The 21,085-nt window shown below is 42.8% G+C and overlaps 1 protein-coding gene across 1 annotated transcript; it reads right to left on the bottom strand.

The window, feature by feature from the left end:
* Positions 1–11,623: 11,623 nt before the first annotated feature.
* On the bottom strand, positions 11,624–19,795 carry LOC115108958 (muscarinic acetylcholine receptor M2-like). Its single transcript, XM_065009798.1, has 3 exons — positions 19,560–19,795; positions 18,296–19,270; positions 11,624–17,580 (listed from the first exon to the last, which is right to left on the bottom strand). Exons 1-3 carry the CDS (start codon positions 19,731–19,733, stop codon positions 17,251–17,253), a joined length of 1,479 nt encoding a protein of 492 aa, XP_064865870.1. The 5' UTR covers positions 19,734–19,795; the 3' UTR covers positions 11,624–17,250.
* Positions 19,796–21,085: the final 1,290 nt, after the last annotated feature.

The raw sequence follows: 21,085 nt of genomic DNA, 5'->3' as shown, positions 1-21,085 counted from the left end.
ATGTGTCGGAAACACTGTGCACCTGGCCACCTTGGTTAGCGCGCACTGCGCCCGGCCCGCCGCAGGAGTCGCTGAAGCGAGATGAGACAAGGACACCCCTACCGACCAAGCCCTCCCTAACCCGGACGACGCTAGGCCAATTGTGCGTCGCCCCACGGACCTCCCGGTCGCGGCCGGTTACGACAGAGCCTGGGCGTGAACCCAGGGACTCTGATGGCACAGCTAGCGCTGCAGTACAGCGCCCTTAACCACTGAGCCACCCGGGAGGCCCACAGTGGTAGGCTTGATTACCAAAAACGACGAGACGGCCTATAGGGAGGAGGTGAGGGCCCTCGGAGTGTGGTGTCAGGAAAATAACCTCTCACTCAACAAAACAAAGGAGATGATCGTGGACTTCAGGAAACAGCAGAGGGATCACCCCCTGTCCACATCGACGGGACAGTAGTGGAGAAGGTGGAAAGTTTTAAGTTCCTCACATCACGGACAAACTGAAATGTTCCACCCACACAGACAGCGTGGTGAAGAAGGAGCAACTGTGCCTCAGGAGGCTGAAGCAATTTGGCTTGTCACCAAAAACACTTACCAACTTTTACAGATGCACAATCGAGAGAATCCTGTCTGGCTGTATCACCGCCTGCTACGGCAACTGCTCCGCCCACCACCGTCAGGCTCTCCAGAGGGTTGTGAGGTCTGCGCAACGCATCACTGGGGGCAAACTACCTGCCCTCCAGGACACCTACACCACCCGATGTCACAGGAAGGCCATAAAGATCATCAAGAACAACAACCACCCGAGCCACTGCCTGTTCACCCCGCTATCATCCAGAAGGCGAAGTCAGTACAGGTGCATCAAAGGTGGGACCGAGAGACTGAAAAACAGCTTCTATCTCAAGGCTATCAGACTGTTAAACAGCCATCACTAACATTGAGTGGCTGCTGCCAACATACTGACTCAAATCTCTAGCCACTTTAGAAATTACTAATCTTTACATTATTAATCTCATATGCATATACTATACTCTATACCATCTACTGCATCTTGCCAATGCCGTTCTGCCATCGCTCATCCATATATTTATATGTACATATTCTTATTCATTTCTTTACACTTGTGTGTAAAAGGTAGTTGTGAAATTGTTGGATTATTTGTTAGATATTACTGCACTGTCGGAACTAGAAGCACAAGCATTTTGCTACACTCGCATTAACATCTGCTCACCATGTGTATGTGACCAATAAAATTTGATTTGAATTTGATTTGATACATTTTGATGTGTACTTGCTCTCTCTATGTTGGTGTGTCTGATCCAGGGTCTGCATGTCTTGACCAATCAAATTCACGGAAATCACAAGTCGTGCAGTCCAGGCACAAAGCACAAGGCTCGCTCTCCACTTTCCTCAGATATTTATTTTGCAAGCCTGATAACACATCACTCCCGACAGACACAAGCAAAATCTCTTACATAAATGTAGCAGCCTATACACCTAAACATTAGCAATCACAACTTGTGAACTAGTTTACATGCTGCTGTGAGGTTTGTTGCTAACGTTACTTTGCTACTTGCCAACTTGACATTTTTTACTTTCTAAATTCTTAATAACCGTTTTATATTTTTATTTTTCCTTCGGTATACTTTTTTCATTCAACTTTTTTCACCTCGGACGCTATATCTGGACATGGTTCTACACGACCTCCACCAGATGAAGCTAAGTAGTAACATTAACATTATGCCTTCTAATTGCAGTCACTGTATTCATAATATACAGGAGAACTATCGCCTTATGGTGACTATAGCCATGCTGCAAGCCCAGCTACAGACACAATCGTTAGGCAAGGGTAATTTAACTGTAGGAAAGGATGAAACAGCGCCTGTGCCACCAATAAGTACAGATAGTAGTATATATCGTCTCGCAGAGTTCCCGCAGCCGGACAATTTTCTCATGGCTTCTGGAAGGAAATTCTGTTGGTAATGCTCAAGCGGTGTCACTCATTCAGCCGACAGAAACTTTCAGCCGGTTCTCCCCATTAACCAACGAGTCGGAGTCAGAGGCCGAGCCTTCTCTGGTCTCTCCTCAAAACGTTACAGGGTCTGAGCCACCAAAGCCTCCCACCATTAGCTCTGACAAACTGAAAACCCTAGTCATTGGCAACTCCATTACCCACAATATTAGAATTAAAAAGAATCATCAGCAATCATATACTGTTTACCAGGAGGCAAGGCTACCAACGTAAATGCTAATCTGAAGATGGTGCTGGCTAAGGCTAAAACTGCCGTGTGTGGACAGTATAGGGATATTGTTATCCACGTTGGCACCAACAATGTTAGGATGAAACAGTCAGAAGTCACCAAGCGCAACATAGCTTCAGTGTGTAAATCAGCTAAAATATGTGTCGGCATCGAGTAATTGTCTCTGGCCACCTCCCAGTTAGGGGGAGTGATGATCTCTACAGCAGAGTCTCACAACTCAATCGCTGGTTGAAAACTGTTTTCCTGCCCCTCCCAAAAGATAGAATTTGTAGATAATTGGCCCTTCTGGGACTCACCCACGAACAGAACCAAGCCTGACCTGCTGAGGATTGATGGACTCCCTCCTAGCTGGAGGGTTGCTCTCATCTTATCTATGAACATAGACATGGCTCTAACTCCTCTAGCTCCACAATGAGCTAGGGTACAGGTCAGGCAGCAGGCTGTTAGCCAGTCTGCCAGCTTAGTGGAGTCTGCCGCTTTCACAGTTAGTGTAGTCAGCTCAGCTATCCCAATTGAGACGGTGTCTGTGCCTCGATCTAGGTTGGGAAAATCTAAACATGGCGATGTTCGCCTTAGCAATCTCACTGGAATAAAAACCTCCTCCATTCCTGTCATTATTGAAAGAGATTGTGATATCTCACATCTCAAAATAGGGCTGCTTAATGTTAGATCCCTCACTTCCAAGGCAGTTATACTCAATGAAGTAATCACAGATCATAATCTTGATGTAATTGGCCTGACTGAAACATGGCTTAAGCCTGATTAATGTACTGTGTTAAATGAGGCCTCTCCCCCTGGTTACACTAGTGACCATATCCCTGCACATCCCGCAAAGGTGATAGCAAATTTCAATTTACTCCCCCCAAAAATGACAGCATTTTCATCTTTTGAGCTTCGAGTGATGAAATCTGCGCTGCCTACTCAATCACTTTTTATAGCTACTGTTTATAGGCCTCCTGGGTACAGGCCTACAGTGTTCCTCACTGAGTTCCCTGAATTCCTATCGGACCTTGTAGTCATGACAGACAATATTCAAATTGTTGGTGACTTTAATATTCACAAGGAAAAGTCCACAGACCCATCATCGACTCAGTGGGTTTTGTCCAACATGTCTCCGGACCTACTCACTGCCACAGTCATACTCTGGAACTAGTTTTGTACCGTGGAATAAATATTGTGAATATTAATGTTTTTCCTCATAATCCTGGACTATCGGACCACCAATTTAATACGTTTACAATGGCAACAAATAATCTGCTTAGACCCCAACCAAGGATCATCCAAAGCCGTGCTATAAATTCACAGACAACACAACATTCCAGACTCCCTCCACCTACCCAAGGACGTTGGAGTACAAAAATCGGGTTAACCACCGAACTGAGGAACTAAATGTAACCTTGCTTAATACCCTAGATGCAGTCACAACCCAAAAAACAAAAAACATTTGTCAAATGAAACTAGCTCCCTGGTATACAGAAAATACGCCCTGAAGCAAGCTTCCAGAAAATTGGAACGCAAGGGAGAGACTCAAGTTTTTAATCCAATATCTCTTGACACATTCATGATAATAATAATGGCCTCTAAACAATCATGCTGAAAACTGGACCCTATTCCAACTAAACTACTGAAAGAGCTGCTTCCTGTGCTTGGCCCTCCTATGTTGAACATAATAAGCAGCTCCCTATCCACCTGATGTGTACCAAACTCACTAAAAATGGCAGTAATAAAGCCTCTCTTGAAAAAGCCAAACCTTGACCCAGAAAATATAAAAAACTATTGGCCTGTATCGAATCTTCCATTCCTTTTAAATATATATTTTTTAATCTGTTGCGCAGCAACTCACTGCCTTCCTGAAGACAAACAATGAATCTGAAATGCTTCAGTCTGGTTTTAGACCCCATCATAGGACTGAGACTGCACTCGTAAATTACCTTTTAATGGCGTCAGACCAAGGCTTTGCATCTGTCCTCGTGCTCCTAGACCTTAGTGCTGCTTTTGACACCATCGATCATGACATACTTTTGGGGAGATTGGAAACCTAAATTGGTCTATACGGACAAGTTCTGGCCTGGTTTAGATCTTATCTGTTGGAAATATATCCGTTTGTCTCTGTGGATGGTTTGTCCTCTGACATCAACTGTAAGTTTCGGTGTTCCTCAAGGTTCTGTTTTAGGACCAATATTGTTTTCACTATATATTTTACTTCTTGCTGACGTCATTCGGAAACATAATGTTAACTTTCACTACTATGCGGGCAATACACAGCTTTACATTTCGATGAAACATGGTGAAGCCCCAAAATTGCCCTCCCTGGAATCCTATGTTTCAGTCATAAGGAATTGGATGGCGGCAAATGTTTTACTTTTAAACTCGGACAAAACATAGATGCTAGTTCTAGGTCCCAAAAAACAAAGAGATCTTCCTGTGACATCGGGTGGTGTAGGTGTCCTGGAGGGCAGGTAGTTTGCCCCCGTGGATGCGTGGGGCAGACCGCAGCAGACTTCTGGAGAGCCCTGCGGTTGCGGATGGTACAATTGCCATACCAGACGGTGATACAGCCCGACAGGATGCTCTCGATTGTGCATCTGTAAAAGTTTGTGAGGGTTTTAGGGGCCAAGCCAAATTTATTCAGCCTCCTGAGGTTAAAGAGGCGCTGTTGCACCTTTTTCACCACACTGTCTGTGTGGGTGGAACATTTCAGATCGTCAGTGATGTGTACGCCGAGGAACTTGAAGATTTCCACCTTCTCCATGGTGGTCCCATCGACGTGGATAGGGGTGTACTCCCTCTGCTGTTTCCTGAAGTCCACAATCAGCTCTTTTGTTTTGTTGACGTTGAGTGAAAGGTTATTTTCCTGGCAGCACTCTCCCAGTGCCCTCACCTCCTCCCTGTAGGCTGTCTCGTCATTGTTGGTAATCAGGCCTACTACTGTTGTGTTGTCTGCAAACTTGATGATTGAGTTGGAGGTGTGCATTGCCACACAGTCATGAGTGAACAGGGAGTACAGGAGGGGGCTGGGCACACACCCTCGTGGGGCCCCAGTGTTGAGGCTTAGCGAAGTGGAAGTGTTGTTTCCTACCTTCACCACCTGGGGGGCGGCCCGTCAGGAAGTCCAGGACCCAGTGGCACAGGGCGGGGTTCAGACCCAGGGCCCCGAGCTTAATGATGAGCTTGGAGGGTACTATGGTGTTGGGCTATAGTCAATAAACAGCATTCTTACATAGGTATTCCTCTTGTCCACTTGGGATAGGGCAGTGTGCAGTGAGATGGCGATTGCATCGTCTTTGGATCTATTGGGGCGGTATGAAAAAACCATGTGACCTGATTAGAAAAACTCTGGTCCCACCAAAGGCCATATTAAACCTAAATACAACAGGTTAATCACGTCATACCGTATAGCCTAAGGTCAGGTGTTTTGATAAGATCCTGGCTAGGTTACCAGATCCATGCATAACACCACGCACCTCCAGGAGTCAGGGTTTGAGCTTGGCATCCAGCAGGATGTTAAAGTCCAGGATCTCTGGAGCTGTGCCCTAGCTGGCTGGGGAAGCCTGTGCTGTATTTCTGCCTCAGGGTCGGGTGGGCCGTGATCAGGGTCTTAATGACCACATCTTCCCCGTCTGAAAAAGAGTGCCACCATGTCGTGGCCTCCAATATAGGTGCAGGTTTCGATTATAGGTGCAACTGTCCCAGAATCCCAGTAAGAGGACTGATAATGACCAGTTGGAGACATGGATACAATTCACACTTTATTGCCACAACAAAAAGATGGGTACACACACACACAGCAAACAAGAAGAGGAGACTAGTAGTAGGGTAAGTGTCCATGACATACACTGACCAGGTGAAAGATATGATCCCTTGTTGACATCACTTAAATCGACTTCAATCAGTGTAGATGAAGGGGAGGAGACAGGTTAAAGAAGGTTTGAGCCTTGAGACAATTGAGACATTGATTGTGTGTGTGTGCCATTTTGAGGGTGAATAGGCAAGACAAAAGTGCCTTTGAACAGGGTATGGTAGTAGGTGTCAGGTACACCGGTTTGAGTGTGTCAAGAACTGCAATGCTGCTGTGTTTTTCACGCTCAACAATTTCCATGTGTGTCAAGAATGGTCCACCAACCAACTTGACACAACTGTGGGAAGAATTGGAGTTAACATGGGTCAGCATCCCTCTGGAACGCTTTCGACACATTGTAGAGTCCATGCCCTCAAATAATTGAGGCTGTTATGAGGGCAAAAGGGGGTGCAACACAATAGTAGGAAGGTGTTCCTAATGTTTTGTACACTCAATGTATATTCCTATTTCCTACACATCAACTACCTTCACTGCAGGTACAGTAATCACATCACACTCAACTGACTTCCCAATCAGCAGGGCAGTTCATATGGATGAGCAGGTAGCCATGCCTTGCATGTCTTGGAATGGTTACCTTGGAGATGTAGTTCTGGCAGATGATGTGCTCCTCAGGGTTGATATCCCGGGGCTGATGGTTGATGTGATTCCCTTTGCCCTGGCAACCATTTTCGAGTTTGCAGATAAAGGTCTTTTGCTTCCACACTCTTACAGTAACCTTGAAATTCAATGTACCTGCAATGCAAGGGATGTTGTGTGGTTTCAAATTATTACATTTTATAGCTTATTGGTATTTAAGGCTTTAGTTCCTTCATAATATTTTCTTCAACCCTTGCACCCACAGTGTTGTGAACTTTGGTGCCTTTGGAAAATGTGTGTGTGTTTGCATGTGCGATTTACACAGTAGGCCAACATGCAGCTGTTCCACAGTCTCCCATGGTGAGCTTTTACCCTGCAAGGGGGCACCAGGTTTTGGGGAAGATGTTGTACTCTTTAGGGACGAGTCGAAGCATCCTGTTCATGTTCCTAGCCTGTAGATCCTTCCTGCAGATCTCATTCATCCCTGGGCAAAACTGGGACTCAGGTGTAGATGTAACACAGTAAATGTAAATCCGAGACACTTCATTAGTATGATATGTTACGTTTCGTATGGTATGTACATTTATTAATTTGTGGATGTCCATCGTCCATTTTGTATATGTTACAAATTACAATTCGTATGATATGTTACGAATTGTAATTTGTACAACATGTTATAAATTGCAATTCGTATGAAATGTTACATTCCAATTTGTTGTGGCTAATGTTAGTTAGGTGGCTAATGCGAATGTTAGCTAGGTGGCTAATGCGAATGTTAGCTAGGTGGCTAATGCGAATGTTAGCTAGGTGGCTAATGCGAATGTTAGTTAGGTGGTTAATGCGAATGTTAGCTAGGTGGCTAATGCGAATGTTAGCTAGGTGGCTAACGTTTGCTTTTTTTTAACCTTTATTTAACTAGGCAAGTCAATTGAGAACAAATTCTTGTTTACAATGATGGCCTACCAAGAAGCAAAGGGCCTTCTGCAGGGACGGGGGTTGGGATAAAACATGTAAAAAGTTAGACAAAACATACATCCCAACAAGAGAGACACCACAACACTACATAAAGAGGTACCTAAGACAACAACATAGCATGGCAGCAACACATGACAACAAAGCATTGTAGCAAAACAACATGACAACAACACGGTAGCAACACAACATAGCAGCAGCACGACAGGGGCTAAGCTAGGGGTTAGGGTTAGGGGTTAAGGTTAAAGTTAACTTTAGGGTTAGGAGTTAGGTTAGGGTTAGGGGAAGGGTTAGCTAATTAGCTAAGTAGTAGCTCAAAAGTAGTAAGTAATTGCAAAATGTAACTAATCATTCTTAATTCTAAGTATGAAAGAATAAAAATAAACATTTAAATGAACTGAATAAGAAATGTGTGAAAATGTATTGTTGCGTTTTTAGCATTATAAATTATCTTACCACACTTATACTTGCAGATTATGAGGTGAATTGCAAGTGGTCTGAAAATTGAAATAAACTGGTAAAGTGGCATTTGTGAATACTGTACCTTTCAGATGAATTAGTATATAGACAATCAATCACATTTATTCATAAAGCCCTTTTTACATCAGCAGATGTCACAACGTGATTTTACAGAAACCCAGCCTAAAACCCCAAAAAGCAAGCAATGCAGATGTAGAAAGGCAGGAACCTAAGAAGAAACCTAGAGAGGAATCTGGATCTGAGGGGTGGCAGGTCCTCTTCTGGCTGTGCCGGGTGGAGATTATAAGAGTACATGGCCATTAAGGCCAGATTGTTCTTCAAGATGTTCAAACATTCATAGATGACTAGCAGGGTCAAATAATAATTACAGTGTTTGTAGAGTGTGCAACAGGTCAGTACCTCAGGAGTAAATGTCAGTTGCATAGCCAAGCATTCAGAGGTTGAGAAAGCAGGTGCGAGAGAGAGAGAGTCAAAAACAGCAGGTCGGAACAAGGTAACATGTCCAGTGAGCAGGTCAGGGTTTCATAGCCACAGGCAGAACAGTTTAAACTGGAGCAGCAGCATGACTAGGTGGACTGGGGACAGCCAGGACTCAGGTCCTCTGGGAGGTTAGAGAGGGAGAGAGAGAGAGAATTAGAGGGAGCATACTTAAATTCACACAGGACCAGTGACGACTCGTCATTCAGGGCAGTTGGGGCAACAAAAAAATATATATTTATTCATTATTTTTTATTATTATTTTTTGTCTGTTTTGCATGTTATTTTGGCATTAATACGTGTCACATATCAGTTTGCAAACAATTTCAAATTAAAAAAATGATTGACTTGATAAAGCCGCATACGAACATGATCTCTTTTTTTGCTTTCTTGAGTAAGGCAGTTCCAAAATGCAGGTGTTTCAGACTAGCTCAGTGCTTTCTCTGGTGGTGTGGCAGCCTGTGGAAAATTCCTTAGTGTAGGGGTTGGTAATGTTCTCCAGTTGCGCCGTGATTGGCTCAGTGTTCTGTCACTCATGGGGACACTACGTCACCGCAAAATCTAAGGGTAGAGCAAAAAAATTCAAGCCCCTTGGGTGCTGCCATAAAGTTACATTAGAGTGCCCATCCAAGAGGGCTCAAGGCCATTGGCCACAGATAAAATGACATCAAATCACATAATATCAACCATAGCTTTGATTGGACTAATCATGTAAACATCATACTTCAAAATCTTAGCTAGCAAGCTAGCAGTCATCATCATGAATAAAGTCAACAATGTACTGGCAAATCCTTTTCAATCCTTGTCATATGAAGAGAAATTATAAAAAGAAATTATGGCCATTGGACATAAACATTATACAACAAGTTGGAAATCGCAAATCCTTCAGAATCCAGAATCAATCGGAAACCAAAAACGTACTTTCCACAACTTCCAAGGAACCAAAATGTGCAGGCTTGGAAACCAGATACAGTATTTTGGGAACTTGACTTGCATATTCCAATAAACATTCCAGTTGAGCACAAATTAAGTAGGCCTACATTAACAGTCACGCTGATTTTCTTCAGGTAGCATGTTTAAAAGTTCCTCAAATTTGCAGGATTAAATGTTATAGTTGGGTTTTTCAAAACTGAAAAATGTGATTCTGATCCTCCGTATAGGGATTTGGATCTGGTAATCCAATCTGCCCTTTAGTCAGGATCAAATGTCTTTATTGCATTTTTCAAAGGTGATTAGGATAGCTTTCATGCCGAAAATCGGGATTATCTTGGTCCTACTGGAAGGGTGGATTTAGAAAGGCGAATGAAAGAATGTATAAAAAATGTATATACCTTGTCACCTTAGTTACATTGAAATGTCTTGTTTGTATGTAATGTACTTGAAAGCAAAGGTTCATTATGTTAAATTGACCGCAATATAGGTATGTGGTCAGTTGCTATATTGAGAAGTGTCAAATAAAGGTTTGTACTTACATATTATTTTTACCTTTATTCATGTAGTTTACTCTTCTCTGTTTCCTTATGACAGAGTAGAAGTAGTACCATAACCTGTCTAGTAGATAGCAAGGTGTAGGCCTGTTCAAAGCCCTGAAAATCCAGATTCTGTGATCTTGATGGTGTGGTATCTGGATCAGAATGATCCTTTCTGACGTCTTTATAACAGCCAGATCGATCTGATCCTGGATTGCAAAAACGAGGTTTACAGAATCCGGATCATTCTGATCCAGATGTGAAGTTTCGAAAAACTGAGCCCAGAGCACAGATTCGATTCTGATTTGGATGGTGCCAGTGGGAGCCAGGATCGGCCTGTGGAAAGGAACGGTTGAGCCTGGGAATAAATAAACTGTGCCCGAATTCCAAAGGGTTCACGTTGGCCACCATCATTATTCTACAGGGTTCACCTGTGAATCTATTTTCATTGGGGTCCCCAGCTTGATGAATGGCTGTAGGTTTAGGTTCGATTTGCTTTATAGTCCTACTCATCTCAAACAGGATTTCTTCTGAAGTTGTACGGCTTGGCATCAAAGTCTTGTTTGGTGCTGAATTTTTTCCCCCCGGTTTTCTTTGAGCAACATACCGACACAGGTAAGAGTCTGTGTCTACAAGTTCATGCAAGGTGATGTCAGAACAGCCCTCTGTGCATCCTGTCAGTCCAACCAGCTTTTAAAGTTGTGTCAAACTTTGACTGTGTGGCCGTTATGTCAAACACCAGCCTGTAAACCTAATAATAATGGTTATGGACAAAATAGGCTATATTGGTACTGGCTACATTCACAACATGACACTGATATTCTCTTCTAGCTTGCATATGACATTAAAGTCAGGTTTGTTTTTGGTAGCAAATCAGCATATCCCCTGCCATACCGTCCACAATGCACACACACACTACCGTGTCTGGTGCAAAACGGCATCCAAGTGCCACTTAATGTTGCTGTGTCCCATTAATTTAACCTCTAGAGGGCACTCACACCTCAGCAATTCATGCAATGGGAGCTTTGAGTCAGGAGTTTAGACATAGTTAAGACATACACCACTGTAGCTCCCACAACTCATTACTTATCCTGACACCCACAGTACCAGTACATAAATGAAAACACCACACACATAGTGTGTGTGGATGTGTTTGTGTGTGTTTGGAGGGCTGTGTTACACATGATGTCCCACATACAGTACGACAGTCCATTCGTTATGAAACACTCTTGGTGTTTAAAAACACAGGACTAAATATGGCTAAGTGAATGGGCCTCAACTACTGTTGTTGATGTTGTGTTCTTCATGCTGTGATTTATAGCACTACTGAAGACAGGGGAATTATATTAGCTTTAGCTAATCTAGGGGATAAATACACATATTCCTCTCTCAATAGTTGTCTTCTGGTGGAAATGAACAAGCTATCCGAGCTGGAAAATATGAACATATGAACCACCCCACGAACTACTTCACTGTGTCATTTCCCAGTAAGATCCAGTTTCACGGTGGTGAAAATTGTTGGTTGATGTGTCACCATGTTGAATAGTGCTCTAAACCATTGTCTGTGATAAAGAAAGGACATTCAGTTTGACATATAATGTTGTATTTATACCCAATTCAAAATACCTGTTGTGGTTAAATGTATGGAGTATGAATAAGCAGAACATGAGGAGGGGAGGGTAGAGGATCGGTAAATGAGGAGCAAAGGGAGTTATATCACAATAGTTCAAGTTGTACAGTTACAGGGTTGGATAACAGATGTGGTTTAGCATGTTTCTTTATCGGTATATACAGTATACTCCTCTCCTCCCATAAGCACAGAAAGATACAGAGCCTTCAGAAAGTATTCATACCCCTTCCACATTTTGTTGTGTTACAACCTGAATATATATGTTTTTTCTCACCTGTCTACACACAATACCTCATAATGACAAAGTGAAAACATGTTTTAGAAATGTTTGCACATTTATAAATACAGAAATATCTTAATTTACATAAGTAATCACACCCCTGAGTCAATACATGTTAGAATCACCTTTGGCAGCGATTACAGCTATGAGTCTTTCTGGGTAAATCTCTAAGAGCTTTGCACAACTGCATTGCACAATATATGCACAATGTTCTTAAAAAAATTCTTCAAGCTCTGTCAAGTTGGTTGTTGATCATTGCTAGACAGACATTTTCAAGTCTTGCTGTAGATTTTCAAGCCGATTTAAGTCAAAACTGTAACTAGGCCACTTAGGAACATTCAATGCAGTCTTAGTAAGCAACTCCAGTGTATATTTGGCCTTGTGTTTTAGGTTATTGTCCTGCTGAATGTTGCATTTTTTCCCCAGTGTCTGTTGGAAAGCAGAATGAACCAAGTTTCCTCTAGGATTTTTCCTGTGCTTAGCTCTATTTTGTTTATTTTTATCCACCCAAATAACGACCTAGTCCTTGCTGATGACAAAAATACGAATAACAAGATGCAGCCACGACCATGCTTTAAAGTATGAAGAGTGGTACTCAGTGATGTGGCGTGTTGAATTTGCCCAAAACAGGACAAAAATGTGTTTTTTTAGGCAGTTTTACTTTAGTGCCTTATTGCAAACAGGATGTGTGTTTTGGAATATTTGTATTCTGTTCTTCCTTATTTTCATTCTATCCTATCACAGCTATTAAACTCTGTAACTGTTTTAAAGTCACCATTGGCCTCATGGTGAAATCCCTGATCGGTTTACGTCATCTCCGGCAATTTAATTTGGAAGGACTCCTGTATCTTTGTAGTGACTGGGTGTATTGATACACCATCCAAAGTGTAATTATTACCATCACCAGGCTCAAAGGGATATTCAATGTCTGCTTATGTTATTTTTTACCCGTCTACCAATAGGTGAAATTCACTTGTGTAGGGTACAGATATGACATCATAGTCATAATACAAAATCATGTTAAATACTATTACTGCACACAGAGTGAGTCCATGCAACTTTTTATGTGACTTGTTAAGCACATTTTTATTTAGGCTTGTCATAATAAATCGGTTGAATACTAACTGACAAAATTCATTTGTATTAATTTGTAAACATTTCTAAAAACAAAGTCCACTTTGACATTATGGGGTATTGTGTGTAGGCAAGTGGAACAAAATCTTGTATCATCCCATTTTAAATTCAAGCTGTAACACAACAAAAGGTGGATAAAGTAAAGGGCTGTGAATACTTTCTGAAGGCCCTGTACATGTGCAGAAGCACGATGTGCGCAGACTCACTCACTGATACACAACATGACCAGAAGTATGTGGACATCTGCTCTTCGAACATCTCATTGACATATCATGGGCATTAATATGTAGTTGCCTCCACTACTCTGGGAAGACTTTCCACTAGATGTTGGATCATTCCTGCAGGGACCGTCTTCCATTCAGCCACAAGAGCATCAGTGAGGTCCACACTGATCTCGACAAACCATTTCTATATGGACCCCGCTTTGTGCACAGGATGTTGTCAAGCTGAAACAGGAAGAGAGCCTTCCCCAAACTATTGCCACAAAGTTGGAAGCACAGAATCATCTAGAATGTCATTGTATGCTGTAGCATTAATATTTCCATTCACTGGAACTATGGGGCATAGCCTGAGCCATGAAAAACAGCACCAGACCACGATTCCTCCTCCACCAAACTTTACAATCGGCACTATACATTTGGGGAGGTAGCGTTCTCTTGGCATCCGCCAAAACCAAATTCGTCCGTCGGACTGCCAGATGGTGAAGCGTGATTCATCACTCCAGCCGACACTTGGCATTGCCCATGGTGATCTTAGGCTTGTGTGTGGCTGCTGGGCCATGGAAACCCATTTCATGAAGCTCCCGACAAACAGTTTTTGTGCTGACGTTGCTTCCAGAGGCAGTTTGGAACTCGGTAGTGAGTTTTGCAACCAAGGACAGATGATTTTGTCGCGCTTCAGCACTCGGCGGTCCCATCTGAGCCGTTGTTGCTCCTAGACAATTCCACTTCACAATAACAGCACTTACAGTTGACCGGGGCAGCTCTAGCAGGGCAGAAGTTTGACAAACTGACTTGTTGGAAAGGTGGCATCCTATGAAGGTGCTACGTTGAAAGTCACTGAGCTCTTCAGTAAGGCCATTCTACTGCCAATGTTTGTCTATGGAGATTGCATGGCTGTGTCCTAGATTTTGTATACCTGTCAGCAATGGGTGTTGCTGAAATAGCCGAATCCACTAATTTGAAGGGTTGTCGACGTACTTTTGTATATACAGTGTAGTTGCATACAGTACCAGTCATAAGTTTGGACACGCCTACTCATTCCAGGTTTTTTTTTTTTATCCTATTTTCTACATTGTAGAATAATACAGATATAAAAACTATGAAATAACACATATGGAATCATGTGGTAACCAGAAAAGTCTTAAACAAATCCAAATATATTTTATATTAGAGATTCTTCAAAGTAGCCACCCTTTCCCTTGATGACAGCTTTGCACACTCTTGGCATTATCTCAATCAGGTTCAAAAGGCCTGGGATGCATTTCAATTAATAGGTGTGCCTTTGTAAAGATAATTTGTGGAATTTCTTTCCTTCCTAATATGTTTGAGCCAATTAGTGTTGTGACAAGGTAGAGTGGGGTATACAGAAAATAGCCCTATTTGGTAAAAGACCAAGTCCATATTATGGCAAGAACAGCTCAAATAAGCAAAGAGAAACAACAGTCCATCGTTACTTTTAAGACATGGTCAGTCAATCCAGAAAATTTGAAGAACTAAAAGTTTATTCAAGTGCAGTCACAAAGACCATCAAGCCCTATGATGAAACTGGCTCTCATGAGGACCGCCGCGGGAAAGGAAGACCCAGAGTTACCTCTGCTGCATAGGATAAGTTCATTCGAATGCACCTCAGATTGCAGCCCAAATAAATGCCTCACAAGTAACAGACACATCTCAACATCAACTGTTCAGAGGAGACTGCGTGAATCAGGCCTTCATTGTCGAAATGCTGCAAGGAAACCACTACTACAGGACACCAATAAGAAGAAGAGACTTTCTTGAGCCAAAAAACATGCGCAATGGACATTAGACCGGTGGAAATCTGTCTTTAGGTCTGATGAGTCCAAATGTGCGATGACCCCAAACACACCTCCAGGCTGTGTAATGGCTATTTGACCAAGAAGGAGAGACCTGACCTCCATAATCACCCGACCTCAACCCAATTGAGATGGTTTGGGATGAGTCGGACCGCAGAGTGAAGGAAAAGCAGCCAACAAGTGCTCCTTCAAGACTGTTGGAAAAGCATTCCAGGTGAAGCTAGTTGAGAGAATGCCAAGAGTGTGCAAAGCTGTCATCAAGAAAAAGGGTGGCTACTTTGAAGAATCTCTAATATAAAATGTTGAACACTTATTTGGTTACTACATGATTCCATGTGTAATTTCATAGTTGTTATGTCTTCACGATTATTCTACAATGTAGAAAATAGTAAAAAATAAAATCCTTGAATGAGTAGGTGTGTCCAAACTTTTGACTGGTACTGTATATTTACAGATGTATTCGTAGTCTTATGTTTCTCTGAATCTGTTGGTTTTGGCTGTGCTTTCTCAGTCTTCTTCCTCTCTTCTCTCTCTTCCCTCTTCTTCTCCTAGATATATATCAACAGTACTAGTGTTTTTATGTTCTTTCTCAGAATACTTACACATCTTTTTTGAACAATCTAAACCTCATTTATACTTACAGCTGGAGTCGGAAGTTTACATACACTTAGGTTGGAGTCATTAAAACCCGTTTTTCACTCCACAAATTTCTTGTTAACAAACTATAGTTTTGGCAAGTCAGTTAGGACATCTACTTTGTGCGTGACACACGTCATTGTTCCTACAATTGTTTACAGACAGATTATTTCACTTATAATTCACTGTATCACAATTCCGGTGGGTCAGAAGTTTACATACACTAAGTTGACTGTGCCTTTAAACAGCTTGGAAAATTCCAGAAAATTATTTCATGGCTTTAGAAGCTTCTGATAGGCTAATTGAAATCATTTGAGTCAATTGGAGCTGTACCTGTGGATGTATTTAAAGGCCTACCTTCAAACTCATTGCCTCTTTGCTTGATATCATGGGAAAATCAAAAGAAATCAAGACCTCAGAAAAACAATTGTAGACCTCCACAAGTCTGGTTCATCCTTGGGGGGGCAATTTCCAAACGCCTGAAGGTACCTCGTTTATCTGTACAAACAATAGTACGCAATTATAAACACCATGGGAACACGTAGCCATCATACCGCTCAGGAAGAAGACGCATTCTGTCTCCTAGGAGGAATGGGCCATAATCCACCCAATTTATTGTGGGAAGCTTGTGGAAGGCTACCTGAAAAGTTTGATCCAAGTTAAAAGACAATGCTACCAAATACTAATTGTGTGTATGTACACTTCTGACCCACTGGGAATGTGATGAAAGAAATAAAAGCTGAAATAAATCATTCTCTCTACTATTATTCTGACATTTCACATTCTTAAAATAAAGTGGTGATCCTAACTGACCTAAAATTGGGAATTTTTACTAGGATTAAATGTCAGGAATTGAGAAAACTGAGTTTAAATGTATTTGGCTAAGGTGTATGTGAACTTCTGACTTCAACTGTACATAGGGGAACATCTATAACCATGTGTCATAGTATATCAACAAACAAACCTTAAGTGTCTGAACAGTGCAGAAACAGCTCTGAGCAAACCTCTGCCACTGCACCTGTTTATCAAACAAGCACTGGACAACAAGCTATCACAAGACATCAGACAGAATCACCCAGACATACCCGAGATATCCAAATTCATACCATAGAGTAGACATACCCAAAACATAACATAGACAGCCATTATGTAAACCGAGTTTAGCCACCATGTTGAAACCAAACGTTTCATGAGGATAGCAGTCTAATTTGGAACCTACTCATATAAAACCACAACCAACATAGATAGATACACATCTGAGCTGCATTTCATTCTAAGAAGTTGTCTCCCCTCTCCTTCTGCTCTGGTTCAGCCTCTGCACAGATCAAAGATGACTGGGTAGGTCTAAACAATAGCTTCACCTACTTTCACCTATCCAGTCCTATCAGATCTGTGAGTATCTGAGTGAATCAAGACAGCAGCTTCGCAGCCATGACCCCTGACCCCCTGGTCCTCATGACCTCATCGTGCGTATGTTCCTGTACTGGCAGAGCAGCAGCTGTCTGAAGGTGTTCTTGAAGGTGGTGTTGCACAGGGCGTAGCAGGCCGGGTTGACGGTACTGTTGATGTAGCACAGCCAGTAGCCAATGGTCCACAGCGAGTTGGGGATGCAGCTGGAGCAGAAGGTGTTGATGAGCACCATCACATTGTAAGGTGTCCACGTGGCCACGAACGCCACCAGAATGGCCATGATGGTGCGCGTCACCTTCTTCTCCCGGGACGGAGGGCCCTTTTTCTTCTTCGTCTTCCTCTTGGGGCTCTGCTTGGAGTTCGTCTTTGTCACCTGGAGACAGAAAAGTGATCGATTTTTTTATCAGTATGAATGCATTTTTTTTCATGATTCTACATTCTCCCCTACCACGTAAAATATCTTGTGCTTTTTGATTATGGTTATAAGTATACACTTAGTATACAAAACATTAGGAACACATACCTAATATTGAGTTAGGTTGAGGACTACAAGGTATCGAAAGGGTTCCACAGGGATGCTGGCCCATGTTGACTAATGCTTCCCACAGTTGTATCAAGTTGGCTGGATGTCCTTTGGGTGGTGGACCATTCTTGATACACAAGGGAAACTGTTGAGCGTGAAAAACCCAGTAGCGGTGTAGTTCTTGACACAAACCAGTGCACCTGGCAACTACTTCCATAACCCTTTCAAATGCACTTCAATCTTTTGTCTTGCCCATTCACCTTCTGAATGGCACACATACACAATCCATGTCTCAATTGTCTCAAGGCTTAAAAATCCCTCTTTAACCTGTCTCTTCACTTTCATCTACACTAATTGAAGTGGATTAAAGTGACATAAATAAGGGACCATAGCTTTCACCTGGATTCACCTGGTCAGTCTATGTCATGGAAACAGCTGGTGTTCTTAATGTTTTGTATACTCAGTGTATATATCTTTTCACTTTACACATACTTCATATTATTATTTAATGGAAGTTGCTGTCTATTCTGTTGTGCATTGTGTATATATATATATATATCAACACCTTTAACAGCGTCCGTGTCACCAGGCTATGTTTCTCTGTTGCAGGGGTGTAATCTGTGTTGCTGTGCGTGGCTTTGTATGTCTCTCCCTCAGGCCGGGAGTTGCTTCTGATACAGGAGAGTTTGGGCCCACAGCCTTTGGCCTGGTTCTGATAGCAACACCGCGTCTGGCTGGATTTGGCCTCACCGTTTGACCCCTTCTGTGATAGGCCAGGCTCTTTCTTTTGATTGGATGATGAGGCAAGGTTGCTGACTGTTGTGGTAGAGCTATCTCTGTCTGGCCCTTCCCCTCTGCAGGGCTCCCTGTCATTCTGCTGCTGGACCCCCTCCTCGACCTTCTCTCCATCCCCACCCTCCTCCTCCTCCTCCCCAGTCACAGTGCAGTCATTGGGCTGGGCCCTGCACCCATCCTCCTGGCTCTGCGATGGGCCTTCTCCCAGGCTATTCCCTGAAGGTTTCCTGCTGTTCCTCCGTACCCGGCTGCGACTGGCCTTGGATATGCGCCAGTAGAGACTGATCATGATGGCCACAGGCAGGTAGAAGGCCGCGATGGCCGTGCCAAACGTCACCGTTGCGTTGGAGAAGAACTGGATGTAGCACTCGCCAGGCGGCACCGTCCGCCCACCCGCGAAGAACTGCCAGAACAAGATGGCAGGAGCCCATAGTACGAATGACAGCACCCAGGCCGCCGCAATCATCATCCCCGCCATCATGGTGCTGCGGCGCACCGGATAGCTGAGAGGCTTGGTGATGCAGAAGTAGCGGTCAAAGCTAATGATGAGGAGGTTCATAACTGAGGCGTTGCTGACCACGTAATCAATGGACAACCACAGGTCGCACACGACCGGGCCTAAGGGCCAGTGTCCAATCACAATGTAGACAGTGTAGAGGTTCATGGAGCACAGGCCAATAATGAGGTCAGCACAGGCTAGGCTGAACAGGAAATAGTTGTTGACAGTCTGGAGGTTCCTATTGACCTTTATGGAGAGCATACAGGAGAATATAAGAAAAGACAATGATATGTGTAGAACCAGGAGTTTTTCCCGACCATGTGATCTGGCCAAGGTCACATGGTCAGGAGTAACTCCTGACCCTAACAATGTGCAATGCATTTTGCCAATATCTTTCAATCACAACACTAAAGAATAACAGGTCTCCAGTATTTTAGGTGCACTGAATATTGGCTATCCAATATGTGACCTTTTCAACTGTATCCTAAGAATATGATTAATTAAAAAAACTAAGTGATGGATCTTTAATCCAAACCTTTATGGAGAGCATAACCAGGATGTTGCCAATGATGGTGACGAGGCTGAGTGACCCGGCCACCAGGATGATGAGGACGATCTCTACCGTCTTATAGGGACTCCCAGAGAAGAGACTGCTGCTTTCATTGTCTGAGCCGAGGTTGGAGTAGTTGGTGAGGTTGAGCGTCTCCATCTTGTCTGGTCTTGGTTATCCTTTTCAAGTATGCTTTGGGGCCAATCTCAGAACTATAAGATACACCTGGTAATGACAAAGATTACATACGCTTTTGACAATAGATTCTCCATTAAGCCTTCTTTTTAGTCCAGGATAAGGCTTAATATGTGTCCAGGAAACCAGCCCATAGTGTATTAAGTCTAAGCATGAGTGCATCTCTTTTAGTGTGTGTGTGTGTGTGTGTGTGTGTTTGTGTGTGTGTGTGTGTGTGTGTGTGTGTGTGTGTGTGTGTGTGTGTGTGTGTGTGTGTGTGTGTGTGTGTGTGTGTGTGTGTGTGTAAGCATTTCTCTGTACTCCTCACAATCAACTACCTGATGATGTTGTACTTGGTTCCTTTGTGATTTCCGACACCAGCTTCCTGACTGGTAGAGGAGAGAACAGGTGTGTGTTCCTTTACCCAGGTGTGAAAAAAATGGCAGGTGAGCAAATAAAGGCCCTTTCTCGTAGCTGCAGGGTTTAGAAAATCCACACAGTAGTGTGCTATATCTCAAAATGAATATGCAGTATCACCCCTGGATATTTTAGGACAGGCATGAAGGAAGCACATTCTCAGATCCAATTTACAAAGGATTATTGGTGAGCAGCAATGACCTGACTCCTAATATTTATCCACCTGCTTCTGTGTTTGTAGAAAGTAGATTTGACCTGACTGTTAACTGCTGAACACTACAGACTAAATTAAAAGTAAATAGTTGACCTAATAATTACCTAAATTACAAAATTAAATGTTTGTTTCCTTATCCTGTAAGCCTTTGGATAAGGAGGGACAGCAATCCTTTCTATGGTTTTGATTACCTGACTGCTGTCTACTAATGCTATCATTTCTGTCCAAAACCCAATGCAAGTCAATATCTCCCAAATAATTGTTTTCATTTGTTTTTTAATTTATTTTTGTTTTGTTGATGAAACGTGTAGTACATATTGTGCTGTTCTATCGCGTCTGCAGTGAGGTCAGAGGGAAGAAGCAGTGTAGTGATTTGCAGTAACCTCTTTGTTGTTGTAGTATCCCAAACGGACGCGGCACTTTCACCAAATAAGGATTCGATCTTAAAGTAACGTCATTGAGCTACACAGTCAATTCCAGTCACATTGGGATGATTTTGAAATATTGAAACCATTTTTTAAAATGTGGCCTTATTTGTACTGTATTTGGCTCATCTATGCTATGAGTTTGAATGCACTTTAACTGTATGGTTTCCTGGACAAGGCTCCCCTCCTGGCTCTTTGATGAACTGAAAGTACTCACTGGGATAGGAAGTGATCTGACAGGTCGAGTTAGAACACATTATTAGGTCACCCTAACCTCTAAG

This window comes from Oncorhynchus nerka, linkage group LG25 (assembly GCF_034236695.1).
Source record: "Oncorhynchus nerka isolate Pitt River linkage group LG25, Oner_Uvic_2.0, whole genome shotgun sequence".
Taxonomy (NCBI): domain Eukaryota; kingdom Metazoa; phylum Chordata; class Actinopteri; order Salmoniformes; family Salmonidae; genus Oncorhynchus; species Oncorhynchus nerka.
Note: the sequence above shows the minus strand (reverse complement) of the source record. Positions and strands in the feature narration are given on the sequence as shown.

Excerpts from the sequence above, each read along its gene's own strand:
- LOC115108958 (XM_065009798.1), bottom strand. The coding sequence starts at position 19,733 with ATGGAGACGCTCAACCTCACCAACTACTCCAACCTCGGCTCAGACAAT. Across the intron at positions 19,271-19,559 it reads TGGTTATGCTCTCCATAAAG|GTCAATAGGAACCTCCAGAC; the intron begins GTTTGGATTAAA and ends CTCTCCATAAAG. Across the intron at positions 17,581-18,295 it reads TGACACGGACGCTGTTAAAG|GTGACAAAGACGAACTCCAA; the intron begins GTGTTGATATAT and ends TTCTGTCTCCAG.